General features: G+C 42.6%; 1 protein-coding gene and 1 long non-coding RNA gene across 2 annotated transcripts; both read left to right on the top strand.

The window, feature by feature from the left end:
• Window positions 1-8,336: 8,336 nt before the first annotated feature.
• On the top strand, window positions 8,337-11,689 carry LOC127783628 (uncharacterized). The gene is made up of 3 exons (XR_008019365.1): window positions 8,337-9,188; window positions 11,385-11,429; window positions 11,577-11,689. It is a non-coding gene; the product is annotated as an uncharacterized LOC127783628 (long non-coding RNA).
• A 4,234-nt stretch (window positions 11,690-15,923) lies between these two features.
• LOC127785250 (myricetin 3-O-rhamnoside 1,2-glucosyltransferase UGT709G2-like) lies at window positions 15,924-17,490 on the top strand. The gene has a single exon (XM_052312684.1). It carries the CDS (start codon window positions 15,924-15,926, stop codon window positions 17,424-17,426), a length of 1,503 nt encoding a protein of 500 aa, XP_052168644.1. The 3' UTR covers window positions 17,427-17,490.
• The last annotated feature ends 7,943 nt before the right edge of the window (window positions 17,491-25,433 follow it).

Here is a 25,433-nt window from a genome sequence, read left to right as displayed (position 1 = left end):
AAGTGGGGCGTGCTCCATTTGATATCCAACTCTAGTCCGGACATCATAGGGATTCCGCCTCTCATCGGAGTCGCGGTCATTCTCTATGTCAGCTTCCGTCCAAGTAGGGCGGAGGAACAGTCTATATGTCCTATGCAGCCAACGAAGGTACTTTGAGAAAACATGATTTTGGTGTATTGTCTCGATGTACCTGTTGTTCCTTCCGGCTGTCCTCCATTCATCAATGTATCTGTTATGCTCTAGCCCCCAGTCTTTCACCTTCTTTGTTCTCACCCTGTCATACCTAGACAAGTGGAAGGTGATGAAACAATAGTGAGCATCGACAAGGGTTAAATGGTATAAAGTTGAACATTGACAATGAAAGCAAACAAAGATAACAAATATTTACTTGTGTAATTCAACTCCAGTTGAGATGTCCTCAACCGGACAGTCTTGTTTCTTCCCGAACTGTTGCATGACACGGTGTGGAAAGTGGTACTCAACTGCCCAGAAACAAATCAATAGGAACTGGTACATGAAGTAGTCAGAGTCTCGATTGCACATCGAGTTCAGGGTCAGGCTTGAAGCCTCATTTGTGTGGTATGGTAACCACTCAATCTGCAAAAATTGAAGAGGTGACGTTGGTTAGTATCTCAATTAAAGAAGTAAATGTCGAAGTACAAGTGATATTGGAAGTACTTACATGTTGAGGCTGTAAGCAGTCCATCTCATTGACATAATGCTTGTATGCCACATCCTGGTGAGCATGTGCAGTGGCAGTACTCTCAAACAGGTAGGCCACTGTCTTCTCCATGTCTGGCTCATTGTAGGGCCAAGGAGTGAAGCTTTGCCTCCACTTAGGCCTTCCAACCGGTAGTCTTAACCATATCCACAACTGAATCAATAGCACACAACCACTCATATTGGATGATGGTGCCTGACGACAACAGGCCTCACAGAGCTGTCTATATGTCCATGCCAACACTGCTGAGCCCCAACTGAAACGGCCCAGATCACCAAGGTTGGCGACCAAAGGAATCCATATCACCGAAGCAATGTCACCCCCAGCATCAGGAAACAGAACCCCACTCAACAAGTGCAAGATGTATGCATGAGCATAACACTCAACACGCCATGGCTCAACGTCGTCGTCAAGATGTGAGAAGTTCTGACTCAGCTAAGACAGGGGTATTCCATTTTGCTTCTTCTTGCCCCCTTGCCCCTACTCAATGTTGAGTGGAATGCCAAACAACTGCTCCACTTGTGCACGCCATCCAGGATTCTCTGTCCTGCCCGTCACCGCATGCCCCCGTAATGGGAGGGCCAAGATCATAGCCACATCCTGTAGAGTGATGGTCATCTCACCACTGGGGAGGTGGAAGCTGTGTGTCTCAGGCCTCCATCTGTCCACAAGTGCTGTCAATGCAGGAGCGTTGAACACTGGCATTCCTCTACTCACGACCAAGGCCACCCCGAGCAACCCGGCCGTCCTTAGGTACGGGATGTACCTTTTGTCGAACACTGGGGGGCATGAGCTCTAACTCGGAGCGGTTGAAGTATCTGCATTAGCAATTGTAAATCAATTAGTTAATATAATGTCAAACACACGCTACCGATACTTAGGTACAAGTGAATCAATGCTGATTCATACCCTCCCCGCCTCGATCGCAGCCCCGCAATGACGGGCCTCGTAGTACTCCTCCAAGGCTGGGTAAGTCGGCGGTTGTCCCTCCTTGGCCATCCTACATGAAAAAGTAATAAATTCACTGTTAGTTACCAACATGACATAACTTAAAAGGAAATGAATGCGAGAATCCAAAATAAATAAATAGACATTAAATAGACAAGAATAAAACATGCATTGACTTAAGTAGGAAAACAAAATATTTACCTCCCTAACACTTCTATTTTATTTTTGGACTTCTTCTTTTTTGGACGCTTAGGACACTTAGGTTTCTTGTGACCCTCCTGGTTACACAACGAGCATCTATTTTGCACCGGCGCAGCATCTAGTTGAACACATGAAGGTGGTTTCCTTCTAGAACCACCAAGACCCGAGTCCATTTCGTTCTTGAATCACTTCGATCTCCTCTTCCATCTTGTTTTAATCTTCAAATTTGGGTTAGCAACAAATTCTTCACCATCGTATGGTGGCAACTGTGTGGGGTTGAGGTATGGCTCAAAGCGACTTGCCCATGTGTTCACAACGGCTCTTGAAGAGAACTGATACGGCATTCGGTTGGGAGATTCCTCATCAATTGCATGAATCAGATAAACGTGGATGAGATGTGAGCAAGGCATATGGTAGAGCAATGGCCTTTGGCAAGAACATGAGTTCCCCTCACCTTCATCTTTGAAGGCTCTTGCGCCGAATCTAACACCACCACGTGTTATACCACCCCTCTCTGTGACCTCGTATGTCTTTTTCTGCTTATCGAAACACCTTGAAGTGTGTTTGTTCGCCTTACTTTTTTGCACCTTCATCTTACTAGCGACCTTGATGGACCAACGCTCCCCTAACTGGACTCGCTTCATAGCTTCATCATGTCTGTTCACAAAGTAATCATTGCACTTCATGAAGGTAAATGATACTATGGCCGTCACTGGAAGCTTACGAACACCAACTAGCACGCTATTGAACTGTTTGGCCATGTTGGTTGTCATGTAACCCCACCGGCGGCCATTTCTATCAAGCCATTTACGTGGACCTTCGGGAATACGCTGCCTTAGTGCCTCAACATCCCTCTCAAATATCCACTTCTCGTCAATCTAACATATCCTCAGGAGCTCTTTTGTCTGATGCTTGTCTTCACCGGCCTTGTGGAAATTAGCACTGAAGTGCCTCATGCACCATCGGTGGTGAACCGGTGGCAATCCTGGAACAGGAGTCCTCATGGCATTCATTATACCAGCATGTCGATCTGAGATAATACAAACCTCCCTGTGCTGCCCAACCACAACCCGTCGGACAAGATCGATAAACCAGCACCACTCTCGTGAATTCTCTTTCTCCACCAAGGCAAAAGCTAAAGGTACAAGTTGGTCCTCCGCATTAGCTGATAATGCAGTCATCAAGGCACCACCGTATTTTCCAGTTAGGAAGGTTGCATTTATAGCTAGTACTGGCCTGCAATGCTTAAAAACCTCAATGGAAAGACCAAAGCACCAGAATGCACGCATAAAAATTTTCTTGGTCACTCCATCAACGTTGACAACCCTATCAGGATGAGTATCGATGTGGTAGACCATACTGGGATTTCTCTGCTTAATGGCTTGTAGCAAAGTGGGCAAACGGACGTACGCTTCACCCCATTCACCGTAAATGAGCTTCATAGCCTCCTCTCGTGCCCTCCAAGCCTTGCCATACTTCACTCTATACTGGAAAACCTCAAATATATACAAAGCTAACGCAGAAGCAGAGAGTGTAGGTTGCAGTTTTATGGCATTGCATAAACTATTTGCTATGAAGTTAGATGTCAGCTGCCGGTGGCTCCCTGAACCTTCGGCAGTAGCACAGCTATGTGCCTTACCAACCCGTGATATCCTCCACGTGCCACTAGACCTCTTAGTTGCATGGACCTTCCATTTGCACCGTGGTTTTTCACATTTAACAATGTACCTCCTATTTGCGGCAGAATTGACAACACGGTATGGACGATGGTGCATGATGGCGTACTCCTGGAGCCATAGCTTCAATGTGACCATGGATGGGAACTCTAAACCCTTTCTGAGACCATCCACCTGGAATGGTTCTGGCAACTGATCTAGGTTGATGCCGCCATCTAGTATTGCACCATGGGCATGTGTTAGGTCCCTAAACTCAGGAATGTCCGGCTTCCTCCCAAACACCTTCTCAAATGCACGCCATTCCTCTAGTGCTAACTTGTCATTGTTAGTTAGTGGAGGGAATGGACGGTCATCATCAGAGTCTTCAGCAAATTCAACATCATATTGCTCAACACTTGCCTCCTTGTCAACCTCCTCTCTATTGACTTCTACTGAGACAGAATCGTGACCACCACTCAATTCGACAACAAAGTAATCATCTGGATTCACATATTGGCCTGCTACTTCCGTCAGGTATTCAGGGTTGCCTCCGTACGACGACCAATGCACACTCTCCGACAAATGTTCACTTAGATCAAGCCCCTCTTGTACTAACTCCCTTTTCATCTCCCTCTCTGCATCCACATCATCACTACCGCAATGTCTCTTTGATGGTCCTGCCTCCCCTAAATCATTTCCAAGCAAAGGTCTCTTCTTCTCTCCTTCCCCCTCCAAGTCTTCTCGTACCAACTTAGTCTTACTTGCATCCCCTCCACGACGAGAAGAATATGTCACAAAATTCTTCTCAACGTAATGATAAGAAGGAGATTTGTTTAGATTCAAATTTTCTACGGTACTTACCAACTTTAATGCAAACACCTCTAGAGATCTAAACTGAGACTCTTTTACCAAATCAAAGTAAACTTCCCATTCCAACTGACCTATCACATTTAATATATACTTATGCCCTTGACCAACATCGTATCTCCCATAAAAACGAATCTCCACATTATCCTCGGTCCATCCAAGAACTTCTTTCACTCGTGACCTTAGTTCATCTAGAGTTGGGTGGGTGGGAAACAAAATGGTCTTCAATGACATATCCTCAAACTCAATATGTGCACCAACATAAGGTTCCACCACTCTACCACTGTAGTAAACACGAAAAAGTCTATCCATCTACATCAAAAAAATCAAATGTAACTTTGCAACAAAAATTAAATCTTCATTCCTAAACGTAGTCCAAACCGACATATTATAACCAATGCATAACTTAAATTGTCCCAAAGCTACTACTCCAAAAAAAAAAATTTAATCCACCTACAACTATCAACAAGTTTACTAGTGCATTACACATCGAAATATTACAAATACTCCGTCATACAACCCAACCTAGTTCTAATTAACTATAATCAATTTCTATAATGCAACCAAAATTTTCTCCCCTTCATATAATTAATGGTTAAAAGTTTAACGTATAGGCTATAGCATCAAGTCCATCAAATTAAAATTACTTTCATGCCTCAACCCTAATTTTTCATCCATCCATCCAACCAAACCATCCAAAAATTAACATTACCACATATATGGTTAAAAAAATCGTGACACCAATGAGTACATTGCAAACATGTAGCACTACAACAAGCCAATCTCAAGAACAAATGCTAAAAATCACAAATTTGGGCAAAAGGGGGGTTCTAGGGTTATCCTCCGATCTACAAATTCAACCAATAAAAACGAAAAAAAAGAGGGGGGAATGGAGGAGTCTACCTTTCTTTTCGATTTCCACAAAAAATCCCGCGAAAAACGGCTTCAAATTAAGTGGATTTGAGGTGGAGAGGTGAGGGGGAGAGAGAGGAAGAGCTGCTGCGCTGCTGCTTGGGCGAAAATGGGAGTGGGGAGGAGAAAGGTGGTGGGGCCCACGGGGTTTAAGGGCGCGGCCCACAGAGGAGGGGCGCGCCAGCCATGCTGGCGCCGTGGTATGAGGGGCGGCGCCGGTGTGGCTAGCGCCCCTCTTCTGCCCAGTCAGCACCGCCACGATAGCCCTAGTGCCACGGTGGCACGGGCACGGCGCCAGTGTGGCTGGCGCTGCCATGTTGGAGGACGGCGCCAGTCTCTTTGGTGCCCCAAAAAGGACCATTCCCGGTTTAAGTTTTCCTAGGGGTCTATTTATAAAATAAGTTTTCGAAAAGGACCAAAATGTAAAAATTTCAGATTATCATCACATGATCTTTTTTTTTTCCAGAACTATTTGTATGCTTTATCCAAGGTTCCAACTTCTGAAGTTTTTTTGTCATGCTGATAGACACACCTAGCTGAACATGTAGCATTATGAGGTCAAATGACCGATGCTAAACTAAGTAGGAGTAAGACAACAGTTAATTTATGTGCTGACAGTAGTAATTATTTTGTTTTTTATTTAATTTGTTGATTTTTTTTCTTTTCCCAACTGTATATAAATTTAGGATACACGGAACGAAGAACTTGGCACATAAAGGGACGATGGGCACCTATGGTGGAGGTGGAACAAGCAAAACAATAGGGAATGAGGAACCGCGATCATGAGGAAAACCAGGGACAAGAAGCAAATGCTAGAACATGAGAAGAAAAGAGATTTTGGAGAAGATCATCTACAAAATGTACAACAACCCACTCCAAGAAAGGTCTAGAAAGAAGGTATTAAACCTGTCATTTTTTTCTTTTTTTATAAGCAAAATGGTGTTGCAAAACAATGTGATCATGTAGAAAGTAACTTATAGAAGCATTTGCGAAGCAACTTTTATATGACTAACAAGTAAGGTTTAGGAAGCTACTTTTACATGCTAAAGAAGTAACTTTTAGAGATTAAGGAAGTAACTTTTAGGTGTTTTAAGAAGAAAATTATGCATGATTCAACAGTTACATTCTCTTAACTTACTCATCCGATCTACGATCCGATTACACCGTTGCGTTCGTAACAATTAAATCTTTATAAAAAGATCTCACATGATTATATTTTGATGAAAAAAATACAAATTACTTTTAGATTATATCTAAATTACTTTTAGATTTCATTAAATTACATCTTAGACATAAAAAAGTAAATTCAATAAAACCTAAAAGTAATTTACATATATTATAGAAGTAACTTAAAACAAAGAGAAAGTAACTTGTCACGACATTAGAAGTAAATCCATCGTGTAGTAGATTGACTTATGTTTTTACCCCCACAATAGATTTACTTTTAATGTCGTAACAAGTTACTTTACTTTTGTTTTAAGTTACTTCTATAATATATGTAAATTACTTTCAGGCTTTATTGAATTTACTTTTATAACTAAGAAGTAATTTAATGAAATCTAAAAGTAATTTGTATTTTTCATATAAAAGTAATTACATTTGTACAGTTTCATCTCCACTTATATATCATCTTCTCTGGTTTTCTTTTTCATATACTGGCAGCAAGGGAATATTAGTAATCTAAAAGTAATTACATTTGTACAGTTTCATCTCCACTTATATATCATCTTCTCTGGTTTTCTTTTTCATATACCGGCAGCAAGAGAATATTAGTGTCTTTTATTTTTTTCGTATATTGATAGCTGAAATATTCAAGGTGCTCGATTCGATGAGGGATGAGATCAATGAATTTCTAGTATCGAGAAGTAATCTGGTAGTTGCATCCATCAAGATTATATGGAAAGAGATTATGTGGGAAGTCTTTGAGAATCAGTATCATCCAGTGCCCTATTATCTTTACTAATGGATCAAAGCAACCAAACATATACACGACAGACACTTGCTGCTACATATTTTTTAAAAAACAAATTATGTGGAATTAACTTTCTGGAACTAAGTTTAATGTTTTTGGGGAAGTGACTTTCATGTTGAAGGAAGTAACTTTCTTGCTTGTAGAAAGTAACTTTTACTTCTAGAGAATGTGTATGCAGCTGATGCAACTTTTTGTTAAAGAGTCCATCAAAATGCATACCACATCAGTATGCTACTAGATATATATTTTATGTTTTTGTCAACCTAAGAAATAAACTGCATAGAAGTACGCAAAATCTAAATCGAGAGGCATCTCGTTTTAGTGCTAACGAGCGACGCCAGATGTCCGAATATGTGTTAATCTATAGTACTTGTCTATCAAGTAAGTATAAAATATATTCCTACCACCTATGCTTCAAATAAAATTTTCTCTTAACTTACTCATCCGATCTACAATCCGATTACACCATTGCGTTCGTAATAATCAAATCTTTATAAAAAGATCTCACATGATTATATTTTGATGAAAAAATACAAATTACTTTTATATTATATCTAAATTACTATTAGATTTCATTAAATTGCATCTTAGACATTGTAAGTTCAAGTACCTTAATTTGGTTTTGGTGATTAATGACAAATCTAACTATATGAGACTAATAATTTTTATGAGCCTTTCTTTGACTAGTCTCATTTGGATATGAAAGTAAAAAAGATGAGAGGTATGTATTAAACTTCACATATTCTAACTTGGTCTCTCTTGTGAATCCAAAATATAGTGTGAGCTTCCTCATTGATCTTTATTGATTATGTGCATATGCGTTCCTTCATATCCATATGTATGCACATCTTGAGGGGGGAGCTTATTCTATATTTTGTTTTTTATAAGATCTCTACCTTGATTTGAAATTATCTTTCATCTCATCTCTCTATATTGTTTATATCGGGTTATTATCTATCACAAAAGAGAGAAAAGCTTGAAAGATCTTGGATTAAACAATTTGTGTAATTGTTGCTTTGGTGATAGATGATAAACCGATATTTATGGGATTAACCTCTTTTTTACATAAGTTGTCAACTAGGTCATTTTCCGATAATGAGATGTGGTAGATAGACCTTAATCATGACAAGGATAAAATGCATGGAGATAAAGCAATATGTATCACTTCTTATCTCCTACTTTTTGATAGGTTCATATTTATGATTTCCATGTTATTGTTATATAAGTGTGAGACTAATGTTTACTTGAGTCTTATCTTATTTAGTCTTATTTAGTCTTCTTTATATTGAGAACATGGAGATCATGAAGGTATGTGTTTTTGTTTGTCTTTATCATTGCTACGTGCCTTCTCCATGTGTATAGGATAAACCCCCATTGGTTCTTCTTTATTTATGCATACACTTGCCTCTCTTGTATATTTCCTCTTGTATATTTCTTTGTATGCATATATTTAGGGGGAGCAAATCCTATACATTTATTGTGCATGTTCTAGATCCATGTTGTTCACCTATTATTTGTATTAGATCTTTACACTTGAGCTTGCATACGAGTATATGATGCTTGTGGTGTTAATGAATACTCAACATATATATCCATATCTTTCATATGCAACCGGTTGGTCATTAAGTGGAGGATGACAACCGATTTATTGGGACTAATGTTCTCCTTTGAGATGTGCAAAGAAATAGGTCTAATTGTGATGAGGCAAATGGATGACACCATTAGTTGATGGTCACCAAACCAAAGACATCGCCATGTTGACAAGAATGAAAGCTTGTGATGAGAAGAAAGTCTTGAAAAAGGATGGACAAGACCTCGGCATAAACATAGTTCAACCGGATGGTCACAAGTGTTGATCTTGGCTCAAGCATTGACCCCAAGTTGGATGGCGCAAGGCAAAGGTATAATGGAGGTAAAATGTTTTCTTAGACTTTTCCCGGTCTTGGTGTTTGGTGTAGACCGGATTTGCTACATAGCCGCCGTACTATCAAGAGGGGTCTATGAAGCGAGCATGTGGATGATCTTGCACCATATTAGTTCATATGTATGTAGGTGTATTTGGTGGGCTTGTCTAGCCAAGTGTGGTGAGTTTTCTCAAGTCCTAAACAAAGAGAGAAGTGGGCAAATCCTATAGGTTTGGGTAGCCTCATGTGGTTATGTCCGGTGGAGTATCTTTCGGAGTGTGAACCCTTTCTCCCTGAGAAAAGTTGTGTTTCTTGGATGGATTGTTCATGGATTGGATATCCCTTTGAATAAGCTTTCCATAGAGTCCAAGAACGCCAAATTTCGAGACCCGAGTCAAGAGATATTGCCGTTTTACTAACGGCCGGTTGAGCTGAAAAGTGACCTGCGGTCTGACCGCCTCCATTATGGCGGTCTGACCGAAGTATGTTGTCCGGTCTGACCGCCTCTCCCATGGCGGTCTGACCGCTCATCCTGATTTTGAAGGAGGTCTCGTCTTGGCAATCTAGAGCCGCCAGAGCCGCAGCCGGTCAGACCGAGCCCATGGCGGTCTGATCGAGCCGTGGACGGTCTGACCGGCCGCTACACTGCGGTCAGAATGGCCAGGTTGAGTGGGCTCAATAATTGCCCTATAACGGCTAGTTTTCTAGCCGTTACAAAGTAGTCCGGTCTGACCGGCCACACTATGGCGGTCTGATCGGTAGAGCACAAAGTTGGGGATTTCGACTCCAACGGCTAGTTTTGGTGGTTGGGTGTATATATACCCACTCCCCAGTAGCAAGGGTAAGGTTTTGGCACTCCATTGCATTATCTTGAACCCTTGCAAGAGCTCTCACACCCTTGTGCACTTAGTTTATCTAGTGAGGTGTTGGAGAGTGAGTTAAGCCAATCCAAGTGCATTGCTTCATTGTTAGAGCTAGTGTGGCACTTGATCATCCTCGGCAAGCATCCTAGACTTGTTACTCTTGGAGGTTGCCGCCTCCTAGACAGCTTGTGGAGGTGTTGCCCGGTGACCTCTCCGAGGAGATTGTGGAGGAGGCCCGGCGCCGGTTGTGAGTGGTTTGGAGTTCACCACCTTCGGAGTGAAGGAACAACTACCCTAGTGATCGAGGCTTGGGTAGTCCTCTCCGTGGGCTGGCTCCTACCTTGCCCACCCCTTGACGAAGGGGGCGTGCGGTGGCTTCGTGGTTGAGCGGTGGAGTTGGGCTCGCCTCAACGGGGATTAGGAAACCGGCAAGTTTCCGAACCTCAGTGAAAAATTCCTTGTCTCTTGTCTCATTTATTTGTTGCATTTACATTTGAGCAAGTTTACATACTAGAGCTTATTTGTGCTATTATCACCCTAGGCTTGCAAACCTTAACATAGGCTAGCTTCTTTGTGCACTTACTTGAGACTAGTTGATTTAGGTTTTGAATTGTGCAAAATCGTTTTGATTTACGCTTCCACATACAAAACTTGGTTTTAGCCAAAAGTTTTAAAACCGCCTATTCACCCCCCTCTAGTCGGCCTCCTTGATCCTACAGACATATAAAAGCAAATTCAATAGAACCTAAAAGTAATTTACATACTTGTCACGACATTATAAGTAAATCTGTTGTGTGTGTAACTATGATATGTATATTAAATCTAATTACTAGATAGACTTATGTTTTTACCCCCATAATAGATTTACTTTTATTGTCGTAATAAGTTACTTTACTTTTGTTTTAAGTTACTTCTATAATACATGTAAATTACTTTCATGCTTTATTGAATTTACTTTTATAACTAAGAAGTAATTTAATGAAATCTAAAAGTAATTTGTATTTTTTTCATAAAAGATATAATCATGTGAGATCTTGTTATAAAAATTTAATTGTTTCGAATCCAATGGTGTAATCGGATCGTAAATCGGATGATTAATTTAAGAGAAAATTATATAAGAAGTAACTTTAAAATTCACACCATCAAAATAATAAGTGTCTTTAATTTTTGTTAAGGCAAATGTATTTCATATTTACATAGGAAGTAACTTTAACTCTTCCTGGAAGTAAATTTTAGATGACATATAAGTAACTTTTGAGACAAATGCATCTTGGATGTAACTTTTCTTGGCACAACTGATGATTTTTTTCCTCTCTTTTTACTCTTTTGGTGTATTATTAGAAAATAATGAGATGAAGCTCGGTAAATACAACTGCAAGAAATAAGGTAAATGCATCTCCATGTTTTTGGAAGTAACTTAATGTATCTTGGAAGTAACTTTTTATGATCCAGACGTAACATTTTGATACACGCATCTCAGATGCAAGTTAACGGTACTGATATTTTTTTTCTCTTTTTATTCTTTTGATACAGCATCAGGAAGAAGAAGATGAAACATGTTGAAAGTAAAAATGATTTTATTGGGTCCTTGGAAATAACTTTATGTGAATTGTGATTGAATATGCTCTTTTTTTATATGAAACATCAATTCAGATATGTGATCTTTGTGGGAGATGTAAATTTACATGATATCTTTGGTGGTTTGATGCTTGATCCTCTCCAGATTTGTTTTTCTCACTCTTTCTCCGTTGGATCTTGTTCCTCCTTTTATCATCCCTCTTGTTCCTCGTCTTTTTGTCATGAACTTTTTCTGTGTTACGTTCATGGCATTACGGTAGCTACGACAATCCTACCAGTTATGGCCTTCGTGGGCTACACCTTGGCCCAGGAACGATCCTGCCAGTTGTGGCCTTCGTGGGCTACATCTTGGCCCACGAAGAAACACGCACGAGGGGCAGGCACGAGGGAGAGCCCGGGTTGTAATATTTCCTTTTTCGGAATATCGCGCGTTCGGCGGGGAAAACACTTTTGGAAAATCTACGTCGCGCATTAGCGCTATTACGCTACCATGCGCGATGTAGTCGCGTCCTTTTGGTTATTCCAACTTACCCTGAAAATTTCGAGTTTTAAAATCCGGAAACAAAAGTTGGAATAATCAAAAACCTTTTTCAAACTTTTCCCATGCTGGTCTTTATTAGATTTTATTTTCCTTCCCTGTTGTGCTAGTGCCTTAATTAAATTAATTTGAAGGATTATTTGCAAATTCTAAATTCAATTATTAATTTAGAATAATATTTATTAAAGAACCATGATTATAAAATAAAATTAATTAAGGAATTATTCTCGAATGAAAGTAAATACTATTTATCTTTCTTAAAAACTCTTTTATGTATTAATATCCCTTTTGTGAGTTATTTTACGAATGAATTTAAGTGTTAATTAGTTTCTAAAAATCCCTTCTAAGGTTTGATCCCTTAATTATTTTGTAAGCAAATAATAATTATTTTCCTCAAACCTCTTTTTAGGATTTCTTCCTCCAAGGAAATGTTTTGCAAAAAAAAACGGGATTTAATATTTTTATTTTCTAAAAACCTCCTTGTGAAGCTAAGGATCTAATTCAAAGGCTTTTCTTAAAAGTCCAGATTGTATGCCTAGGAAGCCTAGCTCGGGCCATTTCCACCCTAACTTGCTCTCTGGAAAGTCTATATTGGGTCCCCCAAGTTTTCACATATCCCCTTCCTTTTCTTCCTCCCAGCCTAGCCCACCCGGCAGCCCGCTTGCCCGGCCCGGCCTAGCAAGCCAAGTCGATCAGAGCCGCCAACACGGCCTAGCAGGAAGTCCCCCTTCTTCCTCTGCGCGTCGAGCGCCGCCGTTCGGCCGTTTTTGCCTAGGCCGCAGAGTCCGGGCTGCCCTAGTCGTGGACGGAATTTTTTTTATTTACACATTTTTTTATTAAAATATTTACAAAAATAATTTTTTGTTTCGAAAATTTACAAATCTAATCCCTGCCGTCCCTTAGAAGGGTGATTTTTAAAAATCGCTCTCCCAAAGGGCGGCAAGGGACCTAAATACAAAATTTTTATTTGTATTCAAACCCTTTCCACCGGTTTTAATTGCTTAAAAACTAATAATACTTATTCGATACTCCAAATGATTTTAAATGGAAAAGTAATAAAATACAAAGTTATAGATCTCATCAAGATCTACAACTTTTATATAAAGTTTATCTCCATCCAATGTAGTTTGAAATGTAGATCTGAGATTTTTTAAAATGTGTTTTATATTTTGTAACGAATATTTGGATATCTAAAACATCTTAAATGAAAAAGTTGTTAACTACAAAGTTGTAGATCTCCTTGAGCTTACAATTTTGATATAAAGTTTTATTTCATCTGACTTTATATAATATAATTTTAAATTATAAAATCATAGAGCTAACAAGTTGTGCTGGAAAATTTGCATTTAGGTCCCTTGCCGCCCTCTGGAAGGGCGATTTTTAAAAATCGCCCTCCCAAAGGGCGGCAGGCGATTAGATTTGTAAATTTTCAAAACAAAAAATTATTTTTGTAAATATTTTAATAAAAAAATTGTATAAATAAAATAAATTCGTCGTGGACGAGCCCGCCTTCGTGCGCCGCCCCTTCCGCCACGCCCTGCCACCGGGAACCACCACGTACGCCGGCACCAAACCCTAGTCAAGCCATCTAACCCTAACCCTTGCCGCGGAGCTCGTGTGCACACATGGTGCTCAACGCAGCGCCACATCGCACCATGCGCCGAGCCACGCTCCAGTGCCGTGTGCCGAACCGCATCGCACCTCCCGCCTCACATGCGTCGGACAAGCAACGCGCCGAGCCGCCTCCCGACCACGCGCTGCCCTGTCCAACCACTCAGCCATGCGTCATGCCCGGTCACAAGCCGCACCCTCCCCGCGCGTCGCACGCACTGCCGCCTCGCACCAAGGGAACATCGCCATGCACTGCGTCGTGACAAACCGCGGACGCGCCCTCTCTGCCTCCGCTCGCGATCTTTGCCGGACCTGCGGACCCTCCTCGGCGACTTGTGCCCTCGGCTCTGTGCCGTGGCCCCCACTCGGCGACGGCTTTCTCGCCGCTCGGCCCCACGCCGCCACTGTCCCTCAAATCAGCCGCCGCCACGCATGCCATAGCAACGGAAATAGCCTCGCCCTCCGCCAATCGCTTTGAGGTCTATATATGTAATACTTCGTGATGAATACACTATCGCGTTGAGCGAATCTCTCTAATGAGGAGGCATGCGGATAGTGAGATCAATAGACGGGGCAATCAGCTGGCAGCGCAATAGTGAAGAAGACCGGTCGGCGGGGCCTTGCATTGGGGTAATCTGGTGGCGGTGCGAGGGGTACCGAACCGCGACAGATCAACGACGACCTGCTGGATTACGGCGGCTAGGGTTGGGAGACTCCATAACGTACCTGTGGGGCAGCAACGTCGATGAGGCCAAATTCTTGATGGGTGGCGATGGCGACAGTGGAGCAACGGTGGGCGTCAATGATCGGGCATAGTTACTGATGAGGAGGAGGGGGAGCCAAATGTTCTGAGTCGTTGGATGTAACACAAATGAATACATGCCGGTGGATTTGATGAATGAAGTATGACGGATGTAGGACTGTGTTGATGAACTATAGGGTAGAATAGTGACATGTTTCAACGTACGTCTTCATTGTGTTTCAAAAAATTCATGCAACTAACTACACATATTCTCTGTCCTCTCTCTCTACTCTATCAATGCAATGCATGCATGCATGCACTTAGTGATTTTCAAAATAATTTTTCTCCTAAATTACTTGTCCAATCTACGATTCGATCACACCGTTATATTCATTGTAATTAAATATATTTTACAACAAGATATTGCATGATTATATTTTGATGAGAAAAAAAACATATTTTTCAATCCGTTCCATTGATGTTTCATACGTGATAGCGGATCACAAAATTTTAAATGTTTCGTTGACTAAATGGGTTGTTATAGCCGATACTGATCAACCAACAATCAACACCATAACTGATAAAACGTACGTAGTACCTGAAACTGAAGGAGACATAGAGGTAATATAGTGATCAAAGACACTTATTTACTGATAGACCTCATTTGAATGCAAGACAATGGCAGGCAGGCAACCACCATCAATTAGTAGAGCGAACAACTGCATAAGAGCACATTTTTGGCTCCTAGCTTGGTGCTTCCAGTATGGAAAAAAAAAGAAAGCTAATCACAAACAAATAAACCGTCGAAACTAAAACTGTAATACCCGTGTAGAATTGGTAGTGGTTTGCCATTACAAAATGTTGGAGCAGCCTGAATCAACTGAGAAGGAAAGACGATGAGCAGTCCATGCACGGCCAATTTTAACAATAACATTCACCATAAAAATGCTATAAGTATGTTTGTTTATGTTGCAACGAAAAACAAAATGGACCTTGGGCCAAGGCTATGGATCTACCTACAGAGGAAGCTGTCAAGCCACAATCACTAGTAAATACGCATTGACGATGCTAGACGGTTGTGGCGTTACGTCATGGCGATCGACTATGCTCCTTTCGTACTTGGAAGTCGTTTTGAATAGCAACACGGTTTTCAAAACATAACTTTAACTTTTTATTTCTATAAAAATATTTATTGAAAAGTGATATGTATAATTTTATGAAAGGATTTTTTAAGACAAATTTATTCATATAATTTTTATATTTTCAAACTCAACAACTTGAGAGTTATTCATGATTTATATTTCTAAGGTTTAACTTAATATTGTCATAAACGACTTCTTTTAATACACGGAGAAAGTATATATAAGTAGTACTAGTATGTTGGCTCCCCGACCCCGAGACGGACGACCGCATGGATGAGATGCAGATGGAGATGGAGGCGCAGGCGCAGGCGCATGTGCTCCTCTTCCCGTGGCCACAGCAAGGCCACATCAACCCCATGCTCCACCTCGCCTCCGTCCTCCTCGACGCCGGCCTCCACGTCACCTTCCTCCACACCGACCACAACCTCCGCCACCGCTTCGCTCGACCCCATCACCCAACCCGTCTCCGTCTGCTGTCCATCCCCGATGGCCTACCCGACGACCACCCCCGCGCCGTCGGCGGCCTCATCGAGCTCCTGGACTCCATGCGCACGGCCGGCAGCGCCGCGTACCGCGCCCTGCTGCTTACCGAGTCCTCCCGCTCCCGCCCCGACTCCCTCGACGACGCTCCGCCACCGGTGACCTGCGTCGTCGTCGACGGCGTCATGCCGTTCGCCATCACGGTGGCCGAGGAGATCGGCGTCCCGGCCCTCGCGTTCCGTACGGAAAGCGCGTTCGCCTTCCTGGCGTATCTGTCCGTGCCCAGGCTCCTCGAGCTCGGCGAGAACCCCGTCCCTTCTGACGAGCAGGTGCGCGGCGTCCCAGGGATGGAGGGGCTCCTACGCCGGCGAGACCTCCCGCGTGTAGTGCCGACGAAACAAGACGACGTCGACGCAGAAGAAGCCGATCCCGTCCCCGTGCTGCTGACCATCGCCGACACCGCCGCCCACTGCCGCAACTCACGCGCGCTGATACTCAACACCGCCGCGTCCATGGAGGGCCCGGCAATCGCACGCATCGCGCCGCACATGCGCGACGTCTTCGCCGTGGGCCCGCTCCATGCAAGGGTCGCCACCAATACCATAGCACTAGAAAAACACGAGGACGACGACGACTACGGCTGCAAGGCGTGGCTGGACGGCCAGGACGACCGGTCTGTGGTGTACGTAAACCTAGGGAGCCTCACGGTCCTCTCCAGCGAGCAGCTGGCCGAGTTCCTCCACGGCCTCGTCGCCGCCGGCTACGCCTTCCTGTTCGTGCTCCGGCCAGATATGGTGGCCAGCTCGTCGGCGGTGCTCCAAGAGGCGGTGGAGGCAGCCGGCGAGAGGGCGCTGGTGGTGGAGTGGGTGCCCCGTGACGTGCACTACGTGCTGCGGCACCGCGCGGTGGGGTGCTTCCTGATGCACGGCGGTTGGAACTCGATGCTGGAGGCCGCCGTGGAGGGCGTGCCGGTGGTGTGCTGGCCCTTCTTCGCCGACCAGCCGGTGGTCAGCCGCTTCGTGGCCGCCATCTGGAAGACGGGGCTGGACATGAAGGACGTGTGCGACAGGGCCGTCGTGGAGAGGATGGTGAGGGAGGCCATGGAGTCCCCCGAGATTAGGGCGTCGGCACAGGCCATGGCACGCCAGCTTAGGCTGGACGTCGCCGCCGGTGGCTCGTCGTCCTCCGAGCTGCAGCGCCTCGTCGGCTTCATCAACGAGCTCAGCGCCGTGCATGTTCGATCTAGAGACGCCGACGAGAATTCATCGCCCGCGGCTTCACTTCTCACTTGATCAGTATCAGCCTTGGGCTCATCTTGTGGGTGGCATGGTATTCTAGTAGTGCGGTCTCTGAAGCTAATTTGGTCTTTTACTGTGTGTGAAGTTCTTCGTATGATCATTTACTGCTTTATTATATGTGCGGTAAACTACAAGTATACTACTCCCTCCGTTTCACAATGTAAATTATTTTAGCATTTCCCACATTAATATTGATATTAATTAATCTAGATAGATATAAAATCAATATGAACGTGAAAAATATATATATCTAGATTCATTAATTAACATCAATATAAATATGAGAAATGCTAGAATGACTTACATTGTGAAACGAGAGAAGTACAATGCTATAATAAGTAGCAAGGCATAGCATTGCATCACATTTATGTTGTAGAGGCTCGGATTTTTATTCTCTTTTTTAAAAAAAAATGTGTGTGAAGATATGCTCTTCTATCAATTAAACCATTTGGATTCTTGCTCCCTGCCCTCGCATGCACACATGTGTGTGTTTTTTTTTCAGATTTGCTAAAGTATATTCACCGAACTTTCAAAATACAGTAACAGCTAATTAAAAGCCTAAATTCCAAGCTACTTCCTTCGTTTCACAATGTAAAACTTTCTAGCATTACCCACATTCATTTAGATGTTAATGAATCTAAATATATGTATGTGTTTAGATCCATTAACATCTATATGTATCTGAGCAATGCTAAAAAGTCTTACATTGTGAAACGGAGGAAGTAACAGTGAAACTTTTATAACTACGACGACTCATAAATACACCCTTTGTTTCACATACTAGCATTTATACATTTTTCTTGAACTCAAACTTTTTGAATTTGACCAAATTAGTATAAAAGAATCACTAAATCCTTCACGATCTAGATATGTTTTCACTATATATGTATTCGATGTTGTTGGTGTACTATATGCCCTTATATAAACTTAATCAAACTTAAAAGGTTCAACTTGATAAAATTTGAAATACTCATTATTGTGTGTGGAAAGGACAGTAGTGGAAAAAATAAAATAAAATGCTCATATGTGTTGGCTGATTTTATCGGCTAATACTGGTTAGTTAGGATAAGATTAAAATCTCACCAGTTTCCTATCCTAACAAGAAACAAAGTAAGATATAAAATACCAACTAAGAAGACGAAGAAGAAGGAAACAAAGAATCGAAAGAACAAAAACCAAATATCGATTTATGGCTTCAATTCATCTAGCTAGTAATCATCTCAATTCTGTATTTAGAATTGGTGATCATGTACGTGTTAAGCTATAAGCAAATTAGATCTTGAGTAAATAAGTTCAATAATATATATGGTCTTTTATATGGGTGTTATATAGATCCATCTTTATCTTTACCTATTATAAAAATTAAATGTGTTTTTGCCACAATTTTCATACGTAGCTGCGTCCGATTTCTATTTACATCGCGCGACGCCACATATTCATGGCCGATTTGCCATGCCTGTCCTTTCCATGTCGACCACTGCATATGGATTAAACCGTTTCAGTCCAGGGGCAAGAAACAGCCATGGGCACGCATGGGCAGTGGAAAAGCAAGCAGAGGCCAATCCATCGACTCGCACGGTTCCTGAGAGGGCCAAGAAAAATTAATTTGCTGCCTCTGTCATTTGTACAGTGGTGAATTTTTAGCGAATTGCTACATTCACCCAAGCTTGTGCACCAGGAGGTTTCCAGATTGTCGCTTCGTGCACCTTCGTAACAGGGAACAGGGAATCAATTCATCTGCACTGCTTTGGTTCTGTTTGGTAAGTTAGGTTCAGTTTTTGCTATGCTCACATGCCAGTTTACTAGGAGGTTTTTATGTAGATCAAAATACTTCGTTTTTCCACCTAGAGTATCACGTCACTTCTAGGTTCACACATGCTTATACCAACAGATTCACTATTATTCCTAATAGTAAGTTTGAAGTACGGTTTTATAATCTAAGTGACTATTTGGCGCACAATGATTTGGGCACATTATGAGGTTGTTTGGAGATTGAAAATTTTTATGCTATAAGAGAAGATTCATCTTAAGATCAAGATGAAGATTGTTAAATATGTGATCCGAATTTGAGCATACAATATATCCGAGTTATTAGTTGCCTAATAGGACTTTGTATTACAGTTTCCTAATAGGACTTTGAGTATTTGCATATTAGGACTCCTAGATTTTCCTTTATATATCTCTTTTATGTTGCGCGAAAAATGATGCCACAGCTCAATATATCTCTTACATTTGTATCTAACTCCTCCATACTGATCATTGCCGGTCGATGCACATGATTTTTTTTTCATAAGGATTTTCACGTAAAATTGATATCTCTATATCCATCATAACAAGAAAGACCTATTTGTCTAACTGGCTTTATAAATGCATTCATGCGTATAGGTTGTGAATGCATGCAAAAATCATAGCAAGGCTTCTATTTTCATCGAGCAAATGATGGTTAGCTCCTTCTTGTCAACCTTGAGCTTACTTTCTAGAATAGGATATCCTACGGACTTAAGTAATATGTAAGATTAAAATTCCTTTAACCCGTTGCAACGTACAGGTATTTTTCTAGTAAATTTAAAAATACAACTTCAAATCAGTAAACTTGTTAAATGTATCAACATAGGTCCAAAATTTGGCGTATGTGCAGGTATGGCCACACGGATACTGGCGTTGTATCATCCTAACCCAACACCGTCTACACCAAGCCATGATTTTTAAAAAATTTACTGCTCTATTTTTTTTTCGCTTCTTGGTTCACCTCTAATTTAGAGAAAATATGTCTATTTGCACGAAATTCAAGTGGATGGCTGTCACATCCTGATTTTCGTCTTAGGATTTATAAATTATTTAATAAATTATTATTAGAATTTATATTAAATGTTCATTAATTTACAAGTGAAGTTAAATGTGGGAAATAAAATTTCCTAAATATAAAGCATGGATGGATTTAATTTTTATTAAATTCTCCATGGTTAATTATAATCTCTGGAATTTTGTCGGATTTTTCGGAGCTCAATTCCTAATTTTAATCATACAAAGAGCAGTTCAGCAATTGTTTAAATAATAAATTAATCCTTAAATGGTATGATTACAATCTTGTTAAGTACTTTGAGTGTCCAATTAGTTTCAGGATTTTTCCTGAAATTATTTGGGCATTGGAAGTATTTTTAACAATTCAAAGATCATTTTGGTGATTGATTTATTTGGAAAAGTAATAAAAATCCTCCTCCTCAGCTTGGGCCCTTTTCGGCCCATTCCTTCCTCCCTTCTCTCTGTTCCTCAGCCCAGAGTAAAGTCTAATCCTTCTCCCTCTCGCTACAGTGCTTCTCCTACCTCAGCCGGCTGGACAGAGGCCGTGTTCATCCTGATACCGACGCCAATCTCCGCCGAATCCGGTCGCTTCGTTGCTTCCCTTCCAAAATTGATTGCAAAAACGGATTCCTCTCTATCTCCTCTATCTTATCCACAAGAAACCCCCATCAAATGCGTTATCTGTCTCACGAATTTTGGCCCTTTTTATTCGGGTGAACTCGAGATAAATCCTAATTTCCTTCACCAAATCCATCTGTTCCCGAGGCGATCTCTCCCTCTTCCGGCTATAAATAGCATCCCCTCGGCCTCCTCTTCGGTTTCCCCCTGTTTCCCGAAGTTTTCCCTAACCCTAGCCGCCTCCCCACGCTCGTCTTCTCTCTCCGTCGCAGGCAATCGCTCCAGCTGCCGTTAGCCGTCGCCTCGGCCGTCGCCCTCCTGCGCCGCCACCTCCCTCGGCTCCGCAAGGTCGAGCTCTACCCCGTCCATTGGTTCCCCTCCGCCAAATCCCGCCGGAAGCCGCTGTCACCGTGAAGGCCGAGTTCGCCACCCCTGTTTGATCTCCGGCCGAGCCTCCTCGCTGTTGCGGTCGTCACCCGTTCACCCTGAGGCCGTCGTCGGCATCGCAGCGCCAAGCCGAAGCCCGTCCACCCCTCCGTTGCCGCCGCTCGTAGCCGGAAAGCCGTCGCCATCGTCAACCCAAGGTCGCCGCCCTTCGGAGCTCGTCGCCGGCCATCTCCCTCGCCGTCTGTCGTCGCGTAAGTGGTGGTAGGGGTCGCCTTGATCTCCTCTCTCTCCCGGTGCCCTCCGTTTGCATCATTGTACCGTGGTTCGCTGGTAACCGCCGTTCTCGTGCTCGCCGGCGTCGATCCCGCGTGGCAGCCATGTCATCGCTTATATCAGCGCCATCTTGGCCATCAAAATCAATATAAATCCTGTTATCCCTTTTCAATGGCATATTAGTTCTTTTTACTATATGTCGTCTACTAAATTCATTCCAATAATTTTCGGAGGATGCTTTAGTCTTTTATCTCAGATATAAATTATTTGTAAATTGTTTAATTAATTTGGAATAGTCTTTTCTTTAATAGGCTTTAATTGGAATTAATCTTGTAAAATTCATAACTAATTCATATGAAGTCGGAATTAAGTGGTTCAAGTCTCTAAATTCATCTAAAATCATGATCTACATGTTTGTCTACTTTTTATGTACTGTTTATTTGGTTTTTATTAGTCTTTTTCTTTGTTTTGCGTGTTAGCTTGTCGTTTCCGTTGTTGCGAAGGTTCGTGAGTGCGTCGGAAGTGTTCAAGAAGACTAATTGAAGACCGATTATTGCAAGGCAAGTCACATAGATCCCAAACAACCCTTTGAGCATGTTGAACCCGTTTAAAGCTAATGTTTTATTTCAACTTATGCATTATTTTCGAATGTCATCGGGTGGTGAGCCTTTCCCAATTAATTAATGGCCGAAGATGACTTTATTTTTCTATGGGTTATAATTTGGTTAGCTAGAACCTTATATATTGGTTTGGTTCAGCTAAATGCTATATGTATAATTGCTTAGCCATGCTTAGAAACATTAGCTCATTAATGGGATGAATTATACTACATTATTAATTATGGTTATATTTAATGGTAGCTCACAATGGTTAATCGTGTTATGATAATTAATTGATAATTAAAACTTGATTAAAGGCGGGTTGTGAGCATATGGTTTTGATGGTTGTGCTCATGATAATTAAGGACCGGTTCGCGAGCTACTGTTGTGAAACATTTACCGTGCCAACCACAAGCCAGCGTGGGCAACGGCTTTACCTTTTGTATAGCATGATTCATTACGGGGTGCTAGATTGAGAAGCGGCGAGAAGTCCGTGGGGGTCGCTGGGGAGTCCATGCCTCTGGTTTGTAGAGGGGATGATTATGATCCAGGTATGGTGCAGTGTGGTGAGTTGTGTTGTGCGAGGGGTACTGTCACAGTTCCTTTCCGAGGTACCGTGGTGGTATTGAGGCGCATGGTAACATGTCATGGAGCTATGTCTTGTGGGTACAGTGGTACATCTCTGGCCAGAGTAAAACTATTCGAATAGCCGTGCCCGCGGTTATAGGCGAGTTGAGCAATGTTTTTAGTGATTAGTCTCACACCTCTCACAATAATTATTGATGCTATAACTGTTAATAATTTGCTTAGCTCCTGGTTTGGAGTTAGATCTGTACAGCCGGGTATGGTTGTTCAGAATGGTTGGGCCTGAGCAGTATGGGTGTGCTGTTCAGTGTTGATTTAAATTGATAAATTACTCTACTATTTTTCAATTATCAAATGTTTGCTAAATGCTGCTTTTGCAAATGAGCCTATATTATGCCATCCTTTGTATCCTTGTGCACTTGCATATTTGCTGTGTGGCTTGCAGAGTATGTCATATGCTCACCTTGCAATAATCAATCAACCTCAGTTGAGGAAAAAGGATCCAGAAGGAGAAGACATTTGGCTTACACCCCAGTTGAGCTGCCTGTGGGAGTGGAGCTGAAGCCATCGTTGGACCGTTATTCCGCTGCTGTTTTTCTTTTGGTTTGTAAGTATGTAACGTTATTATTATGATGGATTTGTATATTAGATTGTCAGTTTGTGTACCTCGGCTGATTCCTGGACGAGGATTCTATGCACAAATTAGTTCGGAAATTACTAGTGAATTTCTGGGCGTGACAATGGCCTTAAATGCCAACTTGCTCATTTTTAGAGAAAATGATGTGGGAGCGCTCTATATTTTTGCACTCGTTACCAGACTATTATATCCGTGATGCTTTGGCGCCTTGCGATAATAGACTTAACAGACATATTGAAGGCATCAAAAGTGAAAGGCATCCCTATGGCCCATCACTGGGTTTGTCAACAGTGACGCGCCGCAAATGCCCATCACTTTTAGGGTGTCACTACTATGCTTCAGTTTTCAGGTACGTAGGTGGTGCTTGAATCTCCTGAAAATAAAGATAAAGATAAAGATTAAGTGTTTCATGTAAAACGAGATGGTAATAACGTGCGATTAATTGAGTTTTAATTATTACAAACTTAAAAAATAGATTAATCTGATATTTTAGAGCAACTTTCATATCGAAAGTTTTCGCACGAAACGCACCATTTAGCAGTTTGAAAAGCGTGCCACAAGTATCCAAAATTTCATCCAAGAGTTGTTGTAGTGCTATAAGTTACATTAATCCTGTGCTTAACTCACTCCTAGAAATAAGATTTTTGCAGGCGGCCCAAAACCATTTTCACAGGCGGGGGAGAGGACCGCCGCTACCATCTCGCCTGTGAAAACATACCATTTTCGCAGGTGGACCTGTGGCCCTCCTGCGAAAATCATCTCAGAAAAATAAAAAAAACCACGGGGCACCGCTGCCGGCCTCACCACGGCCGCCGCCGGCCAGGCTCCCCTCCGTCCGCTGCCGTCGGCGCCGTCTTCGTCGTCGTCGTCGCGTCGACGAGGAGAGCCGGCGGCGCGCGGATCTAGAGCCGTCGTCGTCGCTCGTCGTGGCCGGCGACATGCGCACGTGGGAGAGGAGGGAGCCGGTGGCGTCACGGTCGTCGTTGTCGTCGTGGCCGGCATCGGAGGGAGCCGGCGGCGCGCGGATCTGGAGCGGAGGGAGCTGTCGGCGGCAAGGAGGGAGCCGGCGGCGTCACGGTCGTTGTCATCGTCGAGGAGGGAGCCCGCCGACGGCGAGGAGGGAGGCTTCGGCGCGCGGACGTCGTCGTGGAGGGAGCCGGCGGCGGGCAGACGTGGGAAAGGAGGGAGCTAGCCGGCGATTTTTCTAAGTGTGTGTGTCAAAGAGAGAGAGAGAGAGATAGGAGGGGGAGGGAAATGAATGGTAGAGAGGAGAGGATAAGGATGGTGGAGAGGATAAGGATGACTGATTTTTTTGGTAGGTACTATTTTTGCAGGCGGACCATAGAAGGTGCGCCTGCGAAAATAGATTTTCGCAGGCGTCGCTCAGGCGGACAGCGAACTTCACCCCGATTTATATTTTTGTAGGTGGTCATTTGGCTCCAAGAGTCATATCCGCCTGCGAAAATAAGACCCCTACATTGGGGAAAATACTTTTTCTATTAGTGACTGGAAGAGACACCCCAACAAAAACTAGCGGTTGCTGCCAATCTGTGTGCCAAGTTAGTTGAGGAGTCCAGGTATAGCATTACCTCAACAACAAACCGGTGCTGTAGACGAATTCGTTTTTCACCCAAAGTCACTACTATATATTGAACACAACAACCAAGCCTATCAGAGAAAGAGAACGGTAGAAACATCGAAAATCAAAATCAATTTCTAAAATAAAAAAAACCCTCAAACTTGGATGGAGATTGGAATGACCGATGTGTAAACGTCGGTTTGCCTGCACTAGCACCGACGGTCTGACTGGCATTGTAGCTCCGGTCCAACCGCTCTACACTACTGGAGAAACCATCTTTAGTCGGTCAGCTAAATTTCACAATAGTCCCAATTGTATTAAAAACCGCTCAGAAGTACTTTTTGATCTTTAGTCCCGGTTGGTAACATCAACCGGGACTAAATATCATTTTTAGTCTAGGTTCAAAAGATGGCAGGCAGTGTCAGACCCCTATATTTTCTTTAGTCCCGGTTGGTGACTAAAGATCTATTTGTAGTCCCGGTTGGTAACGCCAACCGGGAAAAAAGATCGGCATACGCGGA

This window comes from Oryza glaberrima, chromosome 9 (genome assembly GCF_000147395.1).
Source record: "Oryza glaberrima chromosome 9, OglaRS2, whole genome shotgun sequence".
NCBI classification, from domain to species: domain Eukaryota; kingdom Viridiplantae; phylum Streptophyta; class Magnoliopsida; order Poales; family Poaceae; genus Oryza; species Oryza glaberrima.
Note: the sequence above shows the minus strand (reverse complement) of the source record. Positions and strands in the feature narration are given on the sequence as shown.

What these genes read in the sequence shown, in the direction of transcription:
- LOC127785250 (XM_052312684.1), top strand. Translation starts at nt 15,924, where the DNA reads ATGGATGAGATGCAGATGGAGATGGAGGCGCAGGCGCAGGCGCATGTG.